General features: G+C 41.5%; 1 protein-coding gene across 2 annotated transcripts in view; it reads right to left on the bottom strand.

Moving 5' to 3' along the window:
- Positions 1-21,919, bottom strand: part of LOC131246631 (alpha-mannosidase At3g26720-like) — a 69,389-nt gene extending 47,470 nt beyond the window's left edge. The window contains exons 1-7 of one of the 2 annotated variants that reach the window (XM_058246951.1): positions 21,600-21,919; positions 20,797-20,880; positions 20,537-20,625; positions 5,068-5,242; positions 2,185-2,304; positions 1,924-2,007; positions 1,766-1,837 (exon numbers count right to left, since the gene is read on the bottom strand). In XM_058246951.1, coding sequence (XP_058102934.1) covers positions 1,766-1,837; positions 1,924-2,007; positions 2,185-2,304; positions 5,068-5,242; positions 20,537-20,625; positions 20,797-20,880; positions 21,600-21,794 — 819 coding nt within the window. In that variant the 5' untranslated portion in view covers positions 21,795-21,919. Of the gene's footprint in view, positions 1-1,765; positions 1,838-1,923; positions 2,008-2,184; positions 2,305-5,067; positions 5,243-20,536; positions 20,626-20,796; positions 20,881-21,599 lie in introns of those variants that run through there. The other variant, XM_058246952.1, reaches the window with a different exon arrangement.
- Between the last annotated feature and the right edge of the window lie 549 nt (positions 21,920-22,468).

The raw sequence follows: 22,468 nt of genomic DNA, 5'->3' as shown, positions 1-22,468 counted from the left end.
CTTAAGATTATCGATCAGAAACGGCCCAATGGAAGTTAGAACTTCTATCTAGCATAGGATTTGATATAAATCCAAGGATTCACTTGTGCTTTATTAGGGTTTGAAAAAATTAGGGTCTAGAGACTTAAGGTTTACAGAATTTCGGAGATTAGGGTTTGGAATTCCTTGTTCTAGGGTTAGGGTTTTCAGGTTTTTAGGTTTACATGATCGGGCCAGTGATCATCCACATCAGTTTTAGACTTTATCATATTTTCGGATTTAGTTTTTGATTATTTTATATTTGGACACATCATGAGTGTTTTAGTTGATTTTATTTAGACTAGGGCTATTTTTATTAAAATTCATAAGATAGGGGGATTTTTGTAATTTTTGAAACTTCTTGGATATATAAAAAGTAGGGGGGGGGGGGCGTGTGACCTCTCTCCCATTGAATTTTGTGATTAAAAAAAAAAAAAAAAGCTATTACTTTCCTTTCCCATCTTCATGCGATTTGAAGATACTTCCATACGATTTAGAAGGAAGATTGGTGCGAGGCTAATTTTCATCAATGGAGGTGCGAGGTCTCCATCTATCCCAACACTATCTTCTATTTTCTTCCCCATCTAGGTATTTTCTTCAGATTCTTAATTCTTCTATCCCAAATCTTTGTCTTCTCGCAAACCCAACTTTCTCATACCCATCCACAATCCAAACCCTAACCAACCTAAATCCATCCTCCTACGCTACATGTGTGTCTGTACGGCCACACGTATGAATCTCACCATCCCCTTTTAGTTTCCCACCATCATTATATCAAAAACCCTTTCTTCCATCCTCGAAACCCTAACCCTAAACCTAAAATTCCCAATTTTCCTACTTTTCCAAAATTACCAAAACCCTAATTTTCACCCTAGGTTGTATTAGGTTTCCTATTTTGAAATATACTATATCCTATGCTAATTGAATGTCCCTACATCTATTAGATCCTAGTTTCTATTTTATTTGATGATCTTGTGTTACGATGTTGGTAGCTTAGGTCCGGATTATACATGATTTTCATGATATTTGTGATGAATATAGCGACGTTTGTGTTTTTTTGTTAAATATCTTGATTTGATTATTTGATCTCACATGTTACTTAGTTCATGCATCGGTTTTGCATAAAAAAGTTGGGAAATAGAACATGCATTTACGCATTTGCTTGGACTATTTTAATCAGTGTTTCAAACCACCACCAGACCATACAGTCTGACCATGTTTCACCAGAACTGGAGCTTCAAATCAAACTGTTCGAAGTCTAAAACCCCTCCAAACTGGACTGAACCAGGTCAAACCAGCAAAGACGATGGTTGGACCAGTCTGAGTAGACATATAAAAGATAACTTCATATCAAACGTGATGTCACGGTTATCGGTTCGACTTGTAGTTGAACCAGTTTGGACCAGACCAACGGCGTCACCAGTTTGATGTCCAGATCGGTTCTTAAAACATTTATTTTAATCTGGAGAGGATTTTTCTACATTTAAAAATAAGAACCCCTTCGACAATAACTTTTGCCCTCCAACTCCCATTTCCATACTCCAATTCACATAGGTTTTGGCTGCTTACTGGGATGTTTAATTGTGATTCAAATACCAACAGATAAGGGCTACTCTGAAGCAAGCAGCCAATTGTAGGATAGTAGTGATTGAAGTACATGTGGAGACCGAAGTTCAAGCAGAAGTCACATGTTAATCAAGGCAGAAATCTAGATATGTAAGTGAAGAAACAATGATTCTATGCTTACCTGGTTTATTGCTGCAGCTACAAAGTCATCCACTCGCTCTTGAACATTGTAATCAAAGAGATGAATGTCGTCCTTCAAATCCAGAAAAGAAACTTAACAATCAAGCTTTGAACAAATATTGAAAAGCATCTTAGGATTCTTAAAAAGGAAGTATTTACCTGAACAATAGAGTCATCATCATTAATTTCAAAATGGAAACCAGAAGGTGGATCATAATCCACGGGGAATGCACCAGTGAAAATCTGCACAAGAAATTAAGAGAAGCGAAAACAACTACTATGTGACGATATTAAAGTGCATGGAAACTGAAACTCAATGACCAATTGCCACATGATGACACTGACAATCAGATCTTGAATTAATACTATATTCGTAAGTTGAATCTAGTAAAAGGCCAAGTATATAAACAAGCCACTCACCTGTGAAGACGATCCTAGGGTCTTAGAACCACGCCAAACAACCTCAAGACTCTTTTCGTCCTTCCTCTTAGCTCTGTCTTGGTAATCAATCCGACCAAAAAAGAGAGAATCAAATCCAACCTGCAAATTGCTGCAGCCATTAGACAATGCAGAACTAGTGTAATAACAGACGAGCATGTACTTGCATTATATGAGGAGCTTTCCAAGCACTCGACCTCTGATTCCACAACATATTTCTTCATAATTGATAGAACTGTAGTTTACTTTTCCCTCCCGCAGTACATCTTCATTGCATAATGTCTGTGTAGACGCATGCGTGAAATACATATTCATGTGTGCATGCATTGGTCAATAAATGCATCTTACAATGTTAGTGCAAATATGCATGTTAAGCGAGTAGGGTAGGATTGTGACCTTGGGATACTATATCCATTCCATAAATAGAATCCGATACGTCTTCAAACTCTCGAGAGGGTGGACTAGTGTCCATACATGCTTGGGGAAACACTCTTACAAGATTAAGAACTCTCATAAGAAAAACAAAAAATTGATTAATGTTCATGTGGATGTGCACGTTTCTGTGCCACTAAGTTAAAAATAAATGCTTGGAGAGTAATGCGCTGTTATCTGATGCCTTCTGTGATCCAAGAACTTTTGAGTAACAACAGGCATTGGCAGACATTTGAGTGAAGAACTTCCTCTGTGGAAGGAAGGGAGTGTTGAAAGATTTGTTATTGTCTGTTTGCTGTCTTCTGCAATTCATGTGCCATAAGGCAGTAGATTGTGGATGGAGAGACACCCAATTATGATAGTAGCATAGAGTCATACACAATGATATGAAATTCCACAAGCAAAGAAAGATGAAATTGAACGGTAAAATATACGCAACCTGTTCATTCACAAATAAGAGAATTGTCGGGAGATGAAACAGAAAAGACCAAACACCAAAAACCAAAACTACTTGACTAATATATCTGGTGGCTTGGGGAGTCGCCTTGGGACTTCTATGTGAACAAATATATGCAAGATGGGGAATCTTACAAAGATGGATAGAATTTTTGCCAAAGTACTGCGTTTAAAGTGGGGACAGGTTCTATGATAAAGTTTTGGGAAAACTGTTGGGCGGGGGAAAAGGAGTCGGTGGCAGAGTTTCCTCTTTTGTATAGGGTGGATACTGATAAGAAAGGTACAGGAGTGGTGTGAGATACATGAGGAAAAGATGATTTGGACTGTCTTCCAAGAAATTTGATGGAGCTGGAGAGCAAGTAGGGTTTCCTGGAGAAGATAACCATCAGAAGGAAGCAGAAGATGAAAGAAATAAAGTGGTAGCCTAATGGGACTTTCATAACCAGCCCTAAAGAACTGGCGCGCGTGGGGTGGGGGTTGCTTATTTCTCACTTCCAAATTCCGACCACCTTCTTCATTGGAACCATCATTTTCCAGACATATGCATCAATGGCAAATCCATGGATGGAATTTGTAAACCATCTATTAGTTTACAGATGAGATTCATGGATTTTTTATTTTTTTTATTTTTATAAAAATCACGAGTGTTTCTTGGACTCATCGATGGATGGTGGTGGCATCATTATTGGATGAAATGGGATCCATTTAAAGCTAAAGGTAAGGTTTCTTGGCAATGCTTCCCTCACTCTTCTTTGGGGGATTTGGTAAGAGAGGAACAGACTAATCTTACAATGATAAAGTGAAGGCTTTAAGAGGGGTGGTTGAGAGCAATACCAGTTATAGTATGTCTTGGGCACAATCTTGCAAAGAGTTGGCTGGTATCCTCCTAGATGAAGGCCATACTTTGGAGGAGTTGTAGGATGCGGTGGTCTGAGACCTTGCATCATGGCTTAACACTTCATTTCACTCGATTGTTGCTTTCCTTCTTTTTGGGTTTGGTCCCCTTTTGCTGTTTTTAATAAAATTCTTTACTGTAGCCTTGCACCAGGGGTCAACATTCATCCTGTGCCTTTTTGCATTGGTATTGGATGAGTTAACAAGGCCTTCGCAGTAACAGATCCCATGGTGTGTGTCGTTTGCATATAACTTAGTTTTGATTGACAAGACAAGGAAAGGTGTAAACACAAATCTGGATTAATAGAAGGTTGCTTTAGAATCTAAAAGATTTAAAATTAGTCAGACTAAAACAGCAAATGGAGAGCAAGTAACAATAGGAGTGGAAACGAGAAGATAGTTAAGAATGTTGACCAAAAAGTATCCTAAAATGACACTTTCGATATTTTCAGTCAATAATTCATGAGAGTCGAGAGATTGAGAAGGATGTTGCCCATAGAATTCCAACAGTATGGAAGAAATGGAGATATGCCTCAGGAGTTTTATGTGATCATCTTGTACCAATCAAACCGGTGGGAAAATTTTGTTGAACAGCTATAAGACTAGTCATGCTTTATGGGATAGAATGTGGGGCGGTTAAGGAACAACGTGTTCATATTATGAATGAGGATGTTGAGATGGACGAGTGCCAAGATGAGGAAGGATAGAATTAAAAAATAATGCATTCCACGGAAGTTATGAGTAGCATCAATAGGTAATATGAGGGGAAGTAAATTTAACAAGTGCAACAGAGACCAAGACCTACACCGGTTAGGAGGGAGTTGGTGCAAGTTCAAGGCTCTAAACGGGCAGGGGGAAGGCCCAAAAGAACATGGGTGGAGATAGTAAGAGAAGACTTGGTGACCTTTGCTCACTGATATTAATAGAGTAGAATAGCAGAATAAGATCTGCGTATCCAACCCAAATTAGTTGGCATAAAGCTTAGATGGTTATGATGATGATGATGATGATGAATAAAATTCCTTGTTCAATAAAAAATAAAAGAAAATGGAAGGAAAATATTGAAGCCAGAAAAGGACACACCTCTGCCCCCAGCAAGTAAGCTTGTATTGCAGAATGCCCAAAGGGATCAATTTGCCAACCAACTCTCGGAGTCTGACCAAACTCCTCCTTAATAAATCGGTGGCCAAGAGTTGTCTGATCAATCATGTCAATGTAATGTGGTGTCGCCTCATCGTGCATGCACATACCACCATTTCTGCAAAACCAAAAAAAAAAAAAAAAAAGGGTAAACAAATAGAAAAATTAATTTTCTATTCCTTGAACAGAATACTAGTAATTGGTCAAATGAAAAATCCATATAGTTAACCATCGACAATCTAGTCTCCTCTAAAAGTGGTGGCTTTCGCTTGGCTTGATGGCAGGAATAGGATCCTGACCTTCAACAATCCCCGCAAGAGGACAATGGTGCTGCCTAATGCCTATCTTCTTTGTCATAGGGACATGGAATTGGTGGATCATTTGTTTCTTCATTGCCCCTTTTCTTCGAAAGTTTGGTCCGCAATCTTGTCTTCCTTCGGCATATGCTACGCAATGCTAAGCTTAATGGAAGGCCTATTCCTTTCTTGGCATGCTAGTGGTTGTGGGAAGAAGGGCAAGATTCAGTGGAGGGTTGCCCTCCTTGATATCCTTTGGTTGATCTGGGGCAAAAAAATGATCGATGTTTTCGTAATACAAATAGTTCAGTTATGTGGGTTGTTAATCGAGTTTTGTTGTTAATCAGGGATTAGGAGCCCTAATGGGGTGCTTCTTTTTTTATTTTCTTTTTTTTTTTGTTTTGTTTTGTCTTCGTTCTTGTTTTCTTTTTGGCCAGTCCATTATCTTTTAAAAATACAAAATCCATACAATTGCAAATAAAGAGAGAGAAAAAATTACAGCGGTGCACACAACAAATTAGTCAAAATCGTTTATATTTAAAATGCAATTTAGTGGAAGTCCTTAACTCGCTTAAATTCATAGAATCACAAAAATAAGATTTTTTTTTTAAAGGCAAATCACCAAAATGAGAATCATCATCATCATCTAAGCCTAATCCCAATTAATTGGGGTCGCCTACATGAATGTTGTTCCGCCATTACACTGTATCATGGGCATAAAACACAAAATAAGTGCATAAAACACAACAAAGTTACAAATTCCAGTTCATGTAACTTAATATTGATTTGGAATGGTGATGAAGATTGCAATTTTGCACCTGTATTGGACTAGAAGGCTTTGTTTTGAATCATTCTATTTAAGATGATTAACATCCTTCTAGCATAATTCCCATTTGCGGGAAAGGAAAGGAAAATCGTCCCTAGGATACAATCCAATCCAGTAAAATGACAGCACTATTCATGGATTTGCACCATCTATTCACAGCCCAAACTCCAAAAGTAGTAGAGAATGCATTTCTCTCTACACGAATAGAGCACTTTGAGATGAGGGAGCGAAGGGACGTCATAATTGGGTTTAAATAAGACCACTTTCTTTCTTTTCCTAAATAATAAAATGTGCAGGAAAAAGAACAAAGTTTCTCTTTCCTTTTTTATCTCTCTTTTTTTTTTTTTTGCTTTAGGGGGATTGGAGTTTTTTTTTTTTTTGTTTTGGGGGGTGGTCAGTGAGAGAGAGAGAGAGATTATTTAAAATAGAATCGTAAAGTGAAATAGAGTTCATGTTTGTAACAAAAACAAAATTGCATTGAAAACTAAAATGACAGATGATAGGGATTTCAAGAGACGAAGACTATTGATGGATGAATTTTAAAAAAATGGCTTGGATCCTCCAAATAACAAATTGGGGGAGTCTAAAATGAACTTTCAAGTGTTTGTTCAAATGCCTCTACCACCATTCATGTCACGCCCCAGACTCGGTGACCGGACTCTTAAGGAACCCGATAGCCAATTCTGGCCGCAACAGCCTCCGTGGTGCCCCATTCTCGGCTCTTGGCACCCATTCACCAGGTTCCAATCCTGGAATTCGGCTATGTGTGTTGCCCATTAAACCCATGTATTGAAATTGGCCTTGGGCCATTTATTGGAGGACCAACATGGTATGTATGTGGCTTGATGTGACTGCCCATTCTTATGTTGTTGTGTGGGCCTTGGGCCTTGACCCGCGATCGATTAGAGATGGGCTACCTCTTGAGGACCAATTGTGGTTGGATGTCCACATTGGTGGCCCTAAGGTAGGCCCATGGGCTTCTATGGGTGGTTAAAGGCCCACCATTGACCCTTGCTAGGCCCATTTCATCTATTTAGGCCCATATCATTGTTCTCCTTAGTCTTGTGGGCTACCCCAGACTATTAGGCCCCCACTCAAGAGTGTTTAATGAAATTGATGAGGACATCGTGCACACGCACGCCCGTACACCACCACCCCTACGCACGTAAGTACGCAGAAGGAGGACCCCACCATCGATCTGGCTCGATGACGACGTCCAGGGAGGGCCTCCTGGCTAAAAGACAAGTTTTGGTTCAAAAAAGTGGCCCGGGAGTCAAGAAAAGCCCACCATGGGATCTCATGATTGTGGCCCACTCGTCAGATTAGTTTTATATTTTAAGTTTTACTTATTGTTATTATTTAAAACATCGTGAACGCTTTAGATTTCCTTGTTTGGTTTTTATTTTAGTTTACTTCATCGCCAAGTAATAGGTGTCGCACATGGTGCGAGTTTTTGGGTATAGGGTTCTCCCTATAAATAAGCACCCCTTGTAGTTCTTTTCATTCATTGAAGTTAATAACAAAATTCCTGCTTTATTTTTTTGCTCTCTTCGTGAGTTGTGGAATAATTCAAAAGTGGGTGCGAAGCCCTCCCTTTTCGAAGGGCTAACTACCGTGGTGCGAAGCCACATCGATCCCAATTCACCCCCATCTTTCATCATCTTTTTTTTCCATCTTCCCCCACCATCCATATGTCAAATTTGTCCTTTTGTTGCATCAGATTTCTTCATTGAAGCAGGTTTCTAGATTTCGGCCCGCAGGCGAGCTGAAACTTCGGCGGAGCACTACGCACAAACCGTACATCGGATCGAGCTGAAATTTGGAGGTTTTGGAGTCCATCCCTGGCCGACCAGGGCCAAGGTGGCCTTTTTCTGAATAGTGGGCCCCCCACACGTGCGGCCGGGATCACACGCACATCCATCTGGACCATTGTTGCTGTCCACACGCGAGATCATCTTTTGGTTCAGGTTTTTATCCTCTTTTATCCTCTCATAGCCATTTTTTTCATGAATCCTAACCCTATATTACATGATCCCTAATTGATTTGCCCCTTTTTATCACCTTAGGGTTCCTTGAATTGAAATTAGAAAATCCCTTGAATTAGGGACTGATTTTTATGCATGAGTAGTTGATTTTATTTCCCTTTGACATTGTTTGGCTTATAATTTTATTGGTCCAGTCCTAGCCTGTGTCGGCTTGGACCCGCATAGATTCTCCTTTAATCGAATGTTTGGGTTTTCATGTGGGATGTAGAATTTGTGTGATTGTTTCTGAATTGGTGTGATCTAAGCCTGAAATCTTGCATATCATATTTAAATTCACGTCCTGCGTCAAATTGTCTAAGTACCTGGACTTGGCCCCTTCTTGGATAGGAGTGTACTACATTGTACGTCGCCGCATGACGCGTCTAGATTCATCTTCATGACCCGTGTACATCATTGTATGCTTGGTTGACATTGTGTGTGTGGTCATGGTTGTGCCATTGGGCATTATATGATAGCTTCCCAGAGGGATGGAGTTCCCCTCTTGAGCACTTCGAATGTTTGGGGATGATGCATGATTGATATGCGTGATTCATGCATCTGGCATTGCATTGCATGATATTATTCGCCCTTGCTTCATCAGGGTCGATGCCTCCACTGGTATGTCATGGATGGCCGTTATTGGACACCGGAAATACCTCTTGAGCATTTAGGGCACGTAGGATGTCCTTGGGTGAAAGCCCCTAAACCTTCATGGTATCAGGAGACGCCTCAACGCCGAGACCGAGTGGAAAACATGAGCGCCGAGTGCCTTATACCATTAGGCCGCGTCTCCCACTATAGCGTGGTCGGTTGAGATGGGGTGTGGCCTTACTCGCTTGAGTGAGAGGGGCAATAATTAAGCTGAGTTTGACCAGCTCGTGAATGGGTCCGCTACCGTTGAGCCTTGCTAGTGATTGGTTGTCCACAGGCGGGTAGTGAGGTCTCTTACGCTCGTTGGGCTGTGCGGCTAGGAAAGCGGCAGTCGGCTGGCAGTGTATTTGACCCCGATGGTTTCCCCAGAGTGGAACTGTATGGATATGTGGACTGGATATGAGGACTGGCATGATTGCATTTGCACTTGGCATATGGCATTGGCTATGTAGGCCTCTTGTGCATCGCTTCGGTATGGTGCCTAGTACTCATATGTTGCATTGCTTAACCTTGGTATGGCTAGTGGCATTGATAGTGATCATGGCTCATGTCGAGCTCCTGCATTCTCTGATATTTCTTTTCGGCACTAGTATTATACACACTTACACCGCCCTCTAAGCTTTCTATAAGCTTATACACGATTGATGCGTGCAGGTGATTCTAGGTAGCCGCAGTAGCTGAGGAGCAAGGAGCGTGTTGAGGACCTTTTTGGGGTTGCCTATTGTTCAGATTATGTATTTCCTTTTGAGCCCTGTACCTTGTATAAAAGTTTAAATTCTTAGTAGATTTTGCAATGTCTTCCCGTGGTTACTTTCTGTGGTTACTATGTTATAGTCTTGGGTATGCTCTTATAGATTGGATTTATGTCATAAAAACCCTCTTTGTGGAATCCCAGGATCGGAACCTGGTGAATGGGTGCCAGGAGCCTAGAATGGGGCACCACGGAGGCTGTTGCGGCCAGAACCGGCAATCAGGTTCCTTGAGAGTCCAGTCACCGAGTCTGGGGCGTGACAGTTGTTTAATGGTGATCATGGCTCATGCCGAGCTTCTGCATTCTGTGATGTTTCTTTCCAGCACTGGTATTACACACACTTACACCACCCTCTAAGCTTTCTATAAGCTTATGCACGATTGATGCGTGTAGGTGATTCTAGGCAGCCGTAGTTGCTGAGGAGCGAGGAGCATGCCGAGGACCTTTTTTGGGGTTGCCTATTGTTCAGATTATGTATTTCCTTTTGAGCCTTGTACCTTGTATAAAAGTTTAAATTCTTAGTGGATTTTGTAATATCTTCCTGTGGTTACTTTCTATGGTTACCATGTTATGATCTTGGGTATGCTCTTATAGATTGGATTTATGTCATGGAAACCCTCCTTGTGGAATCCCAGGATCGGAACCTAGTGAATGGGTGCCAGGAGCCGAGAATGGGGCACCACGGAGGCTGTTGCGGCCACGCCCCAGACTCGGTGACCATTCATCGGGGAAGTGTTTGTATGAACTTTGAACAAGCAACTTTGAGTTTGATTGAACCTAACAGTAAAACTCTTGACGATAACAATCTGACCTGTGAAGGGGTGTGACCCTATACACAGGATTTGGATCATTTCTCTCAAATGGTCAGAAGGTGATTTATGGCTGTCACTTGCAATATCTGACAGGTAAACTCAATGGTAAAGTTAAACTTAGGCTTGGGCTTTGAGCCAAATCAAGTAGGTCAATTTGTTGTGTATTTTCACAATAAATAGTTAATCGGTTTGTTTTGTGAAAAGTTTGACCAAGTTTTTTTAAACACAAACTTTTTTTTACTTCTTAAAAGAGAATAAATATTGTTTTCATGTTGATTTTTTCCAAAAAAAAAAGAAAAAAAAAGAAAACAGAGTGGTTCGAGGAAAAGGGATAAGGCTTTTCCTTTTACCGGGCATCAACCCTCATGAAGCACCATCTTGCACCATCTAAACTCACACATGCATGCAAGACACGTGGCATGGGCGACCCGACATCACACCATCCGCACTCACATATACGCACACAACACACCATCTCGGGCAACGGCTTGGGTGCAAGAGCACTTGTGGAGCACTTTGCACTTTGCATCATCACGAGGAGCTTAAAGAGCCTTAATCTTTTCCCTGCTGTTGTTGTGTTAACTGTTGGACGAGTTTGAATTCAAGAGGTAGTGGCAAACTTGTAAATAACTCAAAACTACCAATAGGCATTAGCAGGGCTTGTGTGATTGTTGAACAACGATGAAGTTTCATTCACAAAGGGCGAGGCCAAAAAATTTACAAATATACAGAACTATACAACTGCCCCAAGAGATTCATCCCTCAATAACGAAGAAAGAAAACCAATACTACACTTTCGCCCACTCCTTTTGAGTGGCCAATCTAAAGATCTGTGCTGCTCCTCGCATTTTGTTTTTGAAGCATCGCTCATTTCTTTCCCACCATAAAGCCCAAAGGATTGCTAACAAGCCAATCTCCACACCTTTTTCCCTAATTTCCCATCCCCCCAGCATGCCTAGCAATGAGGAATTCTTCTATTGTTTTCGGGAACACCCAAAAAACCCTAAAAGACTGAAGAAAAAGATTCCAAACCTCCAAAGAAAATGCACAATGAATAAATAAATGATCCACCAATTCCACATTTTTTAGACACATCATGCCAACATTTGGGAGGATCATCTTCCTCTTGCATAGATTGTCAACCGTTAACACTTTAGTCGTCCCTACCAGCCAAGCGAATGCTGCCACCTTCGTAGGGGCACCATAATGCCAAAGAATGGCCATTGGAGAGAGCCCAAAGAATGGTCATTGGAGAGAGCCCAGTATCTTCATTTCCTACACTCAACAGTCGATAGCATGACCTAACTGAGAATGAACCTGACTTTCCTTTAACCACCTCTGGTAGCGTTGGAGAAATGGGAACAAGGAACTCAAGCAATTGGATTAGCTCTTCAATCTCCTCATCTAGCAGATTTCTTCTAAAAATAGGAGTCCATACAACCTCTTCACCCCTAACACAGTAACAACTATTCACCTTCACCCCTACTTCCCTGGCTAGCATTACTAATAATGGAAACCTCTCCCCAATTTTACATCTCCCACCCACCTGTCCTCCCAAAATCTAACTCTCTTTCCATCCCCCAAGTGAAAGCCTAAGCCCTCCCAAACCCTCTCCTTTTGGGTAGCGACTGATTTCCACAAGTAAGAAGATCGACATAATGAAGAAGCCTTAGTCCACCACCCCCCTTCCTCTACCCCATATTTTCTCGCTATGACCTCCCTCCATCTAGCCCCTCCCTCCGCTGCAAATCTCCAAACCCATTTCCCCAAAAGTGCTAGATTCATTTCTTCTAGCTTAGAAATTCCCACGCCTCCTTGATCCATCGGTTTATAAACCTCTTCCCATAGGTGAAATTTTTGTCTCTCCCGCACCTTCCCACAAAAAGGCCTTTCTACGTCTTCCCAAAGCATTAATAATTGATTTTGGACATTTGAATAGAGACTCAAAATAGACCAGGAGATTCGACATTGAAACTTTAATCGTAATCATTCTCCCCCCAGAGATAAGCACCTAGACTTCCACTTTGACATCTTTCCTTCACATCTTTCTATAACATTGTCCCACATATTTCGTCGGTTTTCCTATACATAACAGTAGACCTAAATACGTTGTTGAAAAAGAGGCCACCGAACAACCAAGAACAATTGTAAAATCCTGAACTTCTTCTTTAGAAATGCCTGCCCCTAATGATAGCGGACAACCGACCAACGCACCAAAAGCTCCAGAGCTATTGGGGGAGCACCGATTTATCCATATATTCTGGCTCTCCCAAGCAAACCTTGGCGAGTCCTCCCCGTAGGCAACCCCCGCGTCGCACGGGTTCCCGAATATCACAGTCCCACAATGGGTCCCATCTCGTGGCCATCCTACATCTCACAAGCCCCACCTCGTGGGCCACCCCACCCCTAGTATGGAGATACGGTGCATCTTTGAAGTCGCGCAAAGATGCCCTCGCATCATCCACCCATACTGGTGAGGAGACCCGATCCTTGGGCTCCGGCTTTCTTACCACTTTGATAGCAGACAACCAGCCAACGCACCAAAAGCTCCAGAGCTGTTGGGGGAGCACCAAGTTATCCCTATATTCTTCCTCTCCCTGGCGAGTCCTCCCTGTAGGCAACCTATGTGTCACATGGGTCCCCGAATCGCACAGTCCCATAATGGGTCCCACCTCATGGCAATCCTGCATCTCACAGGCCCCACCTCGCGGACCACCCCACCCCTAGTGTGGAGATACGGTGTATCCTTGGAGTCACACCAAGATGCCCCCGCATTATCTAAGATCTCACTTGTAGAAATATTCACCAATTGACTATTATCGATTGAAGATTTTCCATAAAAAAATAAATAAATCTTCCGCCTTACACAACAAAAGGGTATCGTCCACATACTGAATATGAGAAATGTGAAAATTCGTGTTATCCACCCTGAAACCTGTAAGTAATCCAATATGAACACCTATATCAAACATTCTACTTAGAGCCTCCATTACTGTGACAAACAAGAAAGAGGATAGAGGGTCGCCTTGACAAAGGCCGGGAGAAGCAGCAAAGAAACCCTTTGGCGAATCATTCACCAAAATGGAAAATTTTGCCGATCTCATGCACGATTGAATCCAACGTCGCCACTTTGGTCCACATCCCAGGCTGCCCAACATATATTCTAGAAAAGCCCAGTCAATGTAATCACAAGTCTTTTCAATATCAAGCTTGCACACTGTTTCCTTCCTCCCCTTTTCTATGGCAAGAGTCGACGCATTCATGGGCTAAAAGAGGGCAGTCCACAATTTGTCTTCCATCCATGAAGGCCCCTTAAGACTCTAAAATAACATTTCCCTAAACCTTGACGCCAATACCTTTGCTAATATCTTGTATAGGCCCCCTAGCAGACTAATAGGACGAAAGACTTTCAAACTCGCGGCTCCCTCCTTTTGGGGTATCATAGCTAAAATGTAGACCCTAGTTGCGTCACAATTGAGCCTTTCTCAAAAAATTCTTGCATGAAGCCAATCACATCTCCCTTTACACAATCCCAAAATTTCTAACAAAAAGCCAATGGGAAACGATCTGGTCCTAGAGTTTTATCACCACCCACGTCCGCCACTGCTTTCTTGATCTCATCTTCAGAAAAAGCTTGTTCTAACAATACCACCTCTTCTGCCGAGATAGAATCAAAATGCAAATTATAGAGGGATGGCCTAGGCTCCCTATCCGTTGACAAAAGGTCTTTGTAGAGAATTGGTCTATGACATCACATATTTTTTCTTTCCCCTTGATTCTTTGGCCATCCACTACTAAGGAAGAGATCTTATTTACATGCGCTCCAACGCTAGTCGCATGAAAGAACTTGGTGTTTTTATCCTTTGCTTTCAATCAAGTCGCCCTCGACCTTTATCGTTATTTAATCACTTCCTCCCTCAACCTAACATTGTATTTTGCTCTATGAACTTCCCTCCAAGCCATTTTGCTCTTCAGACAGAACCGCTCCTTTTTTGGAGTCCAACTTTTGTATCTCTAGAAGTATATTGGCTTTTTCCTCCTCTCGGCCATTAAGAACCTCTTTTTTCTACTCCCTTATTTTCTGCTTTAATAACTTTAGCTTTTAAAAGAGAATAACACTTGCACCCCCTTGAACTAAGAAGGACGACTACCATTCAACAATCTTTGCCTCAAAACCTTCAATCTCTAACCAAGCTAGTTCAAACCAAAAAGGTTGAGGTCCCCAGTCCTCATCCACCTCTAGGAGAAGGACAGTGATCTGAAAATGGTCTAGGTAACCCATATTGAGTAATCAACGGGTATTTTTCTGCCCATTCCAGGGATATAAGAATTTTGTCTAGTCTTCTCTGAATTGGCGACGCTTGCCTATTCAACCAAGTGAACTTTGCACCTCCTAACGGAAGGTCTATCAACTCATTGTCGAAAACCCAATCGGAGAATTTTCTCATGCGTGTAGTAATCCTACCCCCATTAGATTTCTCATGAAGGACTCTAACTACATTGAAATCTTCCCACACACACCAAGGTACATCCCATCTTTGGTTACAAGAATTAAATTCAGCCCAAAATTTGTCTCAGAATTTCGGTTTACACAGTTGATAAACTAAAAAAAAGCACCATCTAAAATCGAACCACTTTTCCTTTAACATCACTGACACTGTAAAATTCCCTATCCAACTATCCTCATTGCTCCAAATTGTCGAATTCCATATCACAAGCATACCTCATGCCTTTGCATTTGTTTCCGCTGCTACCCATTGCTTTTCCTTGCCCCACCATATCGAGTATATCAATCGTTTGTCTACATCCAACCACTTAGTTTCCTGAAACACTGCCAATTGGATCTTATATCTCTTGCACATATCTTTTAGCTAGCCTCTTTTTTGCACACACCCCAACCCCCTTGCATTCCATATCATAACCTTCATTTTACACATTATTTGCCCCTACCTTACTACCCGCTATTGAGCTCTCAACTCTGATCATCACCATTGTTCCATCCTCTTCTTGTTGTACCATACTTGTAACACACATTTGCATCTACTTTGGAACAATTGGCCTACCCCATTCCTCAACCCACTTGAAGTAAGAAGCGTAGTCTTCTAGTCAGTCCCCAAAAGTGACACCTACTAAAGGTGCCACCTCCATCATTACCATTTTTATCCTCTTCATACCTTGAGCCATAGTCATCCTTGTAAATTTCAGCTGCAGAAGTTCTAATTTGGAAGAGTTACCTTGCAGGTTATTTGTGTTTTCAGTAATCGTCTTTCTGGTTGTAAAATAGCCAACGAAGTGACCGTAGCTGGTTCGTCAAATGCAACTAACCAAAAATCGAGATGAGAGACCTAGCATTGAGCATTTCTCCCTTACTGCAAGCAACCTCACCAAACTTTGAGCTGGGAGATGTGTGAGTCCTCATCTGGCTCGAAGGAGGCTTCTAAAACGATGAATATATCGCAAAGGGACTTTCATTTACTTCATACCTTTCGAAAAAGTTGTTCCCTGAAAACTTTGTTATGCATATTGTCGCTTCGTCTTCCACTATCAACCATCTAATGAACCTCGAAGAGGCCTCTATTGAAAGGATGTACTCCTAATTCTGGTCACATATGAGCTTGGATTGAGAGGAGTGGAACTAGTGAGATGCCTCTTTTGTTCGTGGAGGAGAACTTTCGAAGTCGAAGTCTTTCTGGTTTGGCGAACGAGAAGGATATTTTGGAATTGAAGGTATGTCGCAGGTGTCTTGACTAGCAGTTACGGTCTCACGTGTGAACGATTAGATGCATGCGGCACATGTTTCGTTACTTATCTCGGCCCGAGTCAAATTCACAATACTCGGCCTCGCAAGTATCAACGCAAGAGAGACATTGGAACCTTCCGTGCGATGTGTCACACCCTCATATGAGGCAGGCACGACTTCTCGCTCCCTTTATGCATGCTTTCAAAATACATCTCCCCCTCATCTTTTGATAGGGCATGCGACCACTTCGGATGTATTGGATTTGCCATCTCTGCATGGGAAGGCGTATTACTGCGACGCCTATCTTTGCCTTTTCGTAGACCACTGGGATCACAACACTCGTCCCCTCCCTCTTTTGGTACTCCACAAGAGCTTGGATTGGAAGCTCCTTCTCCCTCGTGCTCTCGGCTTTCCACCATGACTGCACCTAGTCACACACCACCATTTTGCAAATCCTGCTCTTGTATCACTCTCAACGAGAGACGAGCATCACCCACCTTTACTTTGATCGAATTCGGAAATTGGGCGCAACCTCACGTGCTAGAGTTCCTCACTCCTATCTATGCGACTGTCAATGGCCAGGATGGAGCCGACGCATGGTCCAAGCTCATTAAAAACGACATCCATCCATAGTTCTAGCGAGATGTTCCATATTTGATACCAGCAATCCTCCCATCCGAAGATGGACCAATTGTCCCACTTTTGGATCTTTGAGATTATCTCATCTCCGGAAGCAAATGCATACAGAGAAAACTGTGTTTGCATGTTCTTGGCATCCCAGAGAAATCAGCATTGTATTTTCCTACATGTATTTTACCACTATATCTTCTTCCTCTACCTCTTTGCACTTGAGTATTAGCCATTTGATGAGATTCAACCCTCGAACTTCAGATCCAACTGCTGCGAAATAGTGTTCGAATGTCTTCATAGAATCAGCAAGAACTGCAAGGTTAATCGATACTTCCGGGCCTTTCTCTGATATTGTCCTCCACACCCAACTATTTTTCGGTATTTTCGCCTTTCTTGTATCCCTTCTTCATCTCCTTCAACTCTCTTTTGCAACTCTGATGTATTCAATACCGCATCTTTGAATGATTTCCCTGCAACCGATGCCCTAGTTAGCTTCGGAGGATCCAATCTTTCTCCCACAGCTGCCCTTTGAACTGTCTCACTTCCTTCGTAGTAATTTTACCCCGTATTATCCTTTCTTGATTCTGGTCTATTATCTCTCTGGACTGAATCTTGCCTTATGGACTTTCAGTCTATTCCCCTGATGTAGGATGATGGAAAATAACCTAGGATGCAAAATGTGAGATCAATTACGCAATAATTTGAGCATTCAACATGTAAAACCAAAATATATCCACATAATAGATTCTGAAAATTCATATTTGTAACACAAAGGACCTAGGCTATCACATACGCAACGCACGAAAATATAAAATATTAAGATAGTGGCTCACTTGGAAGTAGGGACTTCTAATCTAGCATGGGTAGTGCAACAACCACATGAAAAGACAATGACGCCAACAAAATCAAGTTTGGAAAAAAGGATTTAGAAGAAATCATATTTTCATTAGGGTTTTGGGTTCATGGATTGAGATTTGGGGATTGGGGTTACAGGGATTAAGGGATCTAGGGATTAGGTAGGGTTTAGAGGGGAATCAAGGATGGAAAACACCAATAGGAGGCCCACACGTGGCAACCTGTACGGACACGCATGTGTGCATGCGGGTCCACACGTGGATGGGTAGGGGAAAGAGAGAGAAGGTGGATTGGGTTAGGTTTTGAGGGGTTTAAAAGAGTTGTAAGGGAAGGAAAAGAAGAAGGAAAAAAAAAAAAAAGAAGAAGAAGAAGAAGAAGAGAAAAAGTGAAGTACCTTGTAAGAGAAGGAAGAAAACACCTTGGAGGAATCCACCACCAAGCAAGCCTCTACCCTTCCACAATTCAATTGGAAGGGAGAGTTTCATAAGCAACCCAAATAAATCCTAAAATAACAAAAAATATAAATGAAAAAATATCAGGGTCCAATGGGCCATATCTAAAAGATTTGGTGGCCCGATAGCCTGATCGATAAGATCCAACGGTCAGATTGACACAAAATAAAAATCTTATGACTAAAATTGTCTCATAAGCAGCCCAAATACATCATCCCTAAGAAGGGTCTTCATGATGGACGTCCAATGCATGTGGGGTCTTTAAAATAGCCCAGCGGGCCCCATCTAGAACTCGTCTCCCATCCATAAAGAGAGTTGCGCTGATGTAAGTGGTCGCCTTCGTCTCTGGAAGGCCCGAGTAGGTCCTCTGATTTCCCCATCATCCCCCCAAAGCTCTCTCTAATAAGTTTGTGAACTACTCCAAGTAGTTCTTCTTCCAAACTCATCCGCACAAAAGGAAAACCTCTACTCTCATTTGAATGTTTCTGTTTTGGAATGAAGACGTCCATTACTACTCCTACGCAAATAAGTGTGTCGTGTGCTTTCAGCGGCCGTTGCTTGGATCTTGCATGTTAAAGCACGCATATCTCAAGTAGAGAGGAAGGCTTGAGTCAATCCTAAAAGTAGATTTGCTTTTAACCCTCTAGCAAACTAGTTTCACTATCTCTAGAGGGCAAATGTTGGTTTAAAGACAACGGCATTTTAACATAACTTAAGGGGAGAGCAAGGTTTGGCTTCCGCTGCTGAGGAGAAACCTCTCCTTTCTCATTTGTAGGGTTTATTCCCTTTTTAGGGAGCAAAAGATTCGGCTGATTTGTGTCTCACAATATCAAGGTCATTTTTAGTGCACTCCTTCCGCATGGCTCTCGCATTGCCTAAGTCCTAGATTTCCAACTGCCATTCAGATGTGGCTTGGTCATATGGGGCTCCTCTCAAAGTCTCAACTTTTACTTGGCTGGCTAATAAGAATCGGATCTTAACGATCAACAATCTCAGGAAGGGAGGTCCGATCCTCCTGAATGCATGTCCACTCTATATCCAAGATGTGGGGTCTGTTAATCACCTTTTTCCCCATTATTCCTTTTCTTTCGAATTTTGGAATAAAGTGTAGGAAATGGTTGGGGTCAATTTGGTTATCCCAGCTTCTATTGACAATCTATTCTGTCTGTGGCATACGAGCGATGGAGGTCGGCTTGGAAGAAGGAGATGGCGTATTCTTCTCTTGGCGGTTTTTTGGTCAAAAAGGAACAATCGTTGTTTTCATGGTCTCAGGGCACCTTCGGTTGCAATCTTTTCTAGAGTTTTGAGTCTGTTTAAGGATTGGGCTCCTTGATGTTTGGGGGCTTCCTCCCAGCTGAGGTGGGGGGCGCTGGAGTGTTGTATTTTTAGTAGGCAATGGAGTTTTTCCTTGTTTTTAGTGTGTTGCTATGTTCTTTGTACTTTTCATTTTTCCTTTGTGTTTCCTCTTTTTTTGCTTTTCTAAATAAAAACCTTCTTCTTTCAAAGAAAATAATAATAATAATAAAATAACTCAAGCCTGCATCTTTCAAAAAAAAAAAACCAACATAAGTCAAGCCTCTCTTCAAATTTCTTTCCATTCCAGCACTTTCCGATAAACAAAAATCAAGAGTTCCAATAAGAAACATTGTTGGTACCCTTCACACACGTGTCGAGTGCGGGTGCCCTTGTGTTTGCAACTCACTTGTGTGCACGTGCACGCGCAATATGGCATCAAAATGCATGGTGTTCAAAGAGAATGAACATATGCATGGTTGCAGTGTCCTCATAGAAGCTAAGAGAACTTTCCAGACCCATCCTTTCTAGGAAGAATTATTTTTGTACAAACTAAATTGGAGAGAAACTTTTGAAATTTTCAAAGAAAATGAATAAGCTACCCAAGCTTTTAACTTTTAGCTACTAAAACACAAGGGGAAGCGAGAGAGGCTTCGCATCGAGAGCGGGGACATGCCAATTACAAAATGATAGCGAGCCTAGTTAGGCGGAGTCGAGGTGGGGCCTGAAAAATGAACTCAAAACTGCAGATAACATTCTACTTTAAACGAAACCTACAATACAAGGCTTGCCCATTCTTGATATTATAAAACTAAAAAAACACCAAACTAACCAATTTACAAATAAAATTACATTAGTAAACATGTGAAGATGAAAGTAACCACCACTTTTAAATTTCTGATATCATTTTCTGTGCAATTTCTTTCCGAACTAGAAAATGCCGTGACAAATGGATATTTTCCACTTTTCTTGAGTTTCACAAGTCTATGTAAAACTTTTTTAATATGGAAACTCAAAAGATTTATTAGCACCAGATGGAAACAGAGGAGACACAAAAGAAAGCCAGGCTAGGGAAGGGGTACATGAACTCTAGCTGGCCTGAGCTCACAAGATCCTTGACAATACTTTTAACTGCATCACTCTGCTGTCGCCACCACCGCTGGAAAAATGCCTACATCGAAAAGGGGGGGAAAAAAAAGGCAAACAGCACCATAGAATCATTCTGACATTGTATAGAAAATGGGGAAGATCATTGTCATTCTAAAGATTCTGTGAGGAGAATTTAAGCAAAAAAAAAAAAAAAAATCATTTAAAAACAGAAATAGAAAGATGAAATCCGTACTATTTCCACATAGATGAATTTCCGATTCTTATCTGCCAGCAATGCCGAAACAATAGAATCCAACACATTTTGTACACAGGCTACCTTCACAAGAAGAAAAAGAAGTTATCCACCATATGTGCCATGCACAATGCTTTATCATGCACTTCCACAAAAAAGAAAAACAGACAATTTGCAGTGGTCTGCCTATCAGAAACACTCATCTGGTGGGACCCACAGTCCAAAAACCGCATGCATCAGACAACTTAGCTGTTCGAACAATTGAAATTTTTTCACATCAACGAGTACCACTGCCAGTACTGTAAGTTTGCACATCACTGATTGGACAGTTGCCAACATCCAGTCAGGTGGCAATTTTCAGCCACAGCTAGTTGATGGTGGGGCCCAAAGAATGAAAGGTGCCGATCACTCTGCCGAAGTCTGATTCCAACTACAACAGTTAAATAATTGAATGAATCAGACGGCCATTCAATCATTGAAATTTCGACGCATCAGATGAGGGACAAAGCCAGTATCCTCTTCTGCCGTAAGTTTGCACATCATTGATCGGGCAGTTGCAATCATCCATTCAGCGACAACTTTGGGCCACAGCTAATCCGTGGTGGCCCTACAAAATGAATGGCGCGGATCGTTCGACCATAGTCTCATCCCGGCAGTAGGTAGAAATGTGCAGTGTGCAAAGGTTTAATTCCCAAAAGAAGCGCCTCTTATATCACTTGAAATTAGTTGAGTTGAAACCGGAAATTTAAATTTTTAAAAAAAATAAAAATCAAATAACTGAACATTTTGAGAAAATAGAATACCTGGATCGAATTGTTCGATCCGACGTAGTACTGATCGACGGTTTTCAACCATCCCACGTCATCATGCGTGTGAGGGACAAGATGAACGTTGATTTTCCCGGGAACGATCCGCTGCGATGTATTGTAAGCAATATACTGCGATTCAACGCACATAAGAGCGGAGAAATACAACAGAAGAAGCGGTGTAATGGCCATGGATGTCAATGCAGCTAGGGTTGGAAGAACCGAAGAGCTTAAAAAGGGGGAATCAGTGGCAGAACTGTAATTTCCTCGACTTTGAGGGTTTTAGTGAGAAGAGAAGGATTGAGCGAGTGACTCATTGCATCTTCTTAAATGGCGCTTTCTTCACAGGTTTCTGACACTGAAAGTCCGAAGAGAAATACTTTGATACTCTGGCAGAGAGTGACGGATGATACGCAGGCAGTAAGATCTTGCTGAGAAATTGCAAACGTGGCGTATAATTAATTCAAACTGAACCGCCCAATTTGTTGGTAAAATATTAGATGTATCAGTGACCAAATTTTACTTTTATATGGATATGTATATATTAGATTTCTGGGCATTTATTGAACGTTGAAAATGAAAAATACCCAACAGTCTTATTTTAAAAAATATGTTTCCACAAATCAGCGGCTAGGATTATCATCCAATCTAATTTTTTAGTTAGTAACTCGGAGACAGTAGGATCCACAATATAGTCGGTTCATTTTGAGTTAATGCATTTCATGCTACTATTTCTAAGTGCATGATTACCAAGCTCCATAGGCAGCCACATTATCAAATAAATGTCTGGGTTTGAAAATTGAAGAGAAATTTCTGCCTCGCTTGTAACCCACCAGCTTTCTTTCTTTAAACGACCAAGGAGTGTT

The sequence above is a fragment of the Magnolia sinica genome, chromosome 5, assembly GCF_029962835.1.
Source record: "Magnolia sinica isolate HGM2019 chromosome 5, MsV1, whole genome shotgun sequence".
NCBI classification, from domain to species: Eukaryota; Viridiplantae; Streptophyta; class Magnoliopsida; order Magnoliales; family Magnoliaceae; genus Magnolia; species Magnolia sinica.
This window is presented reverse-complemented; position numbering and strand designations above follow the sequence as displayed.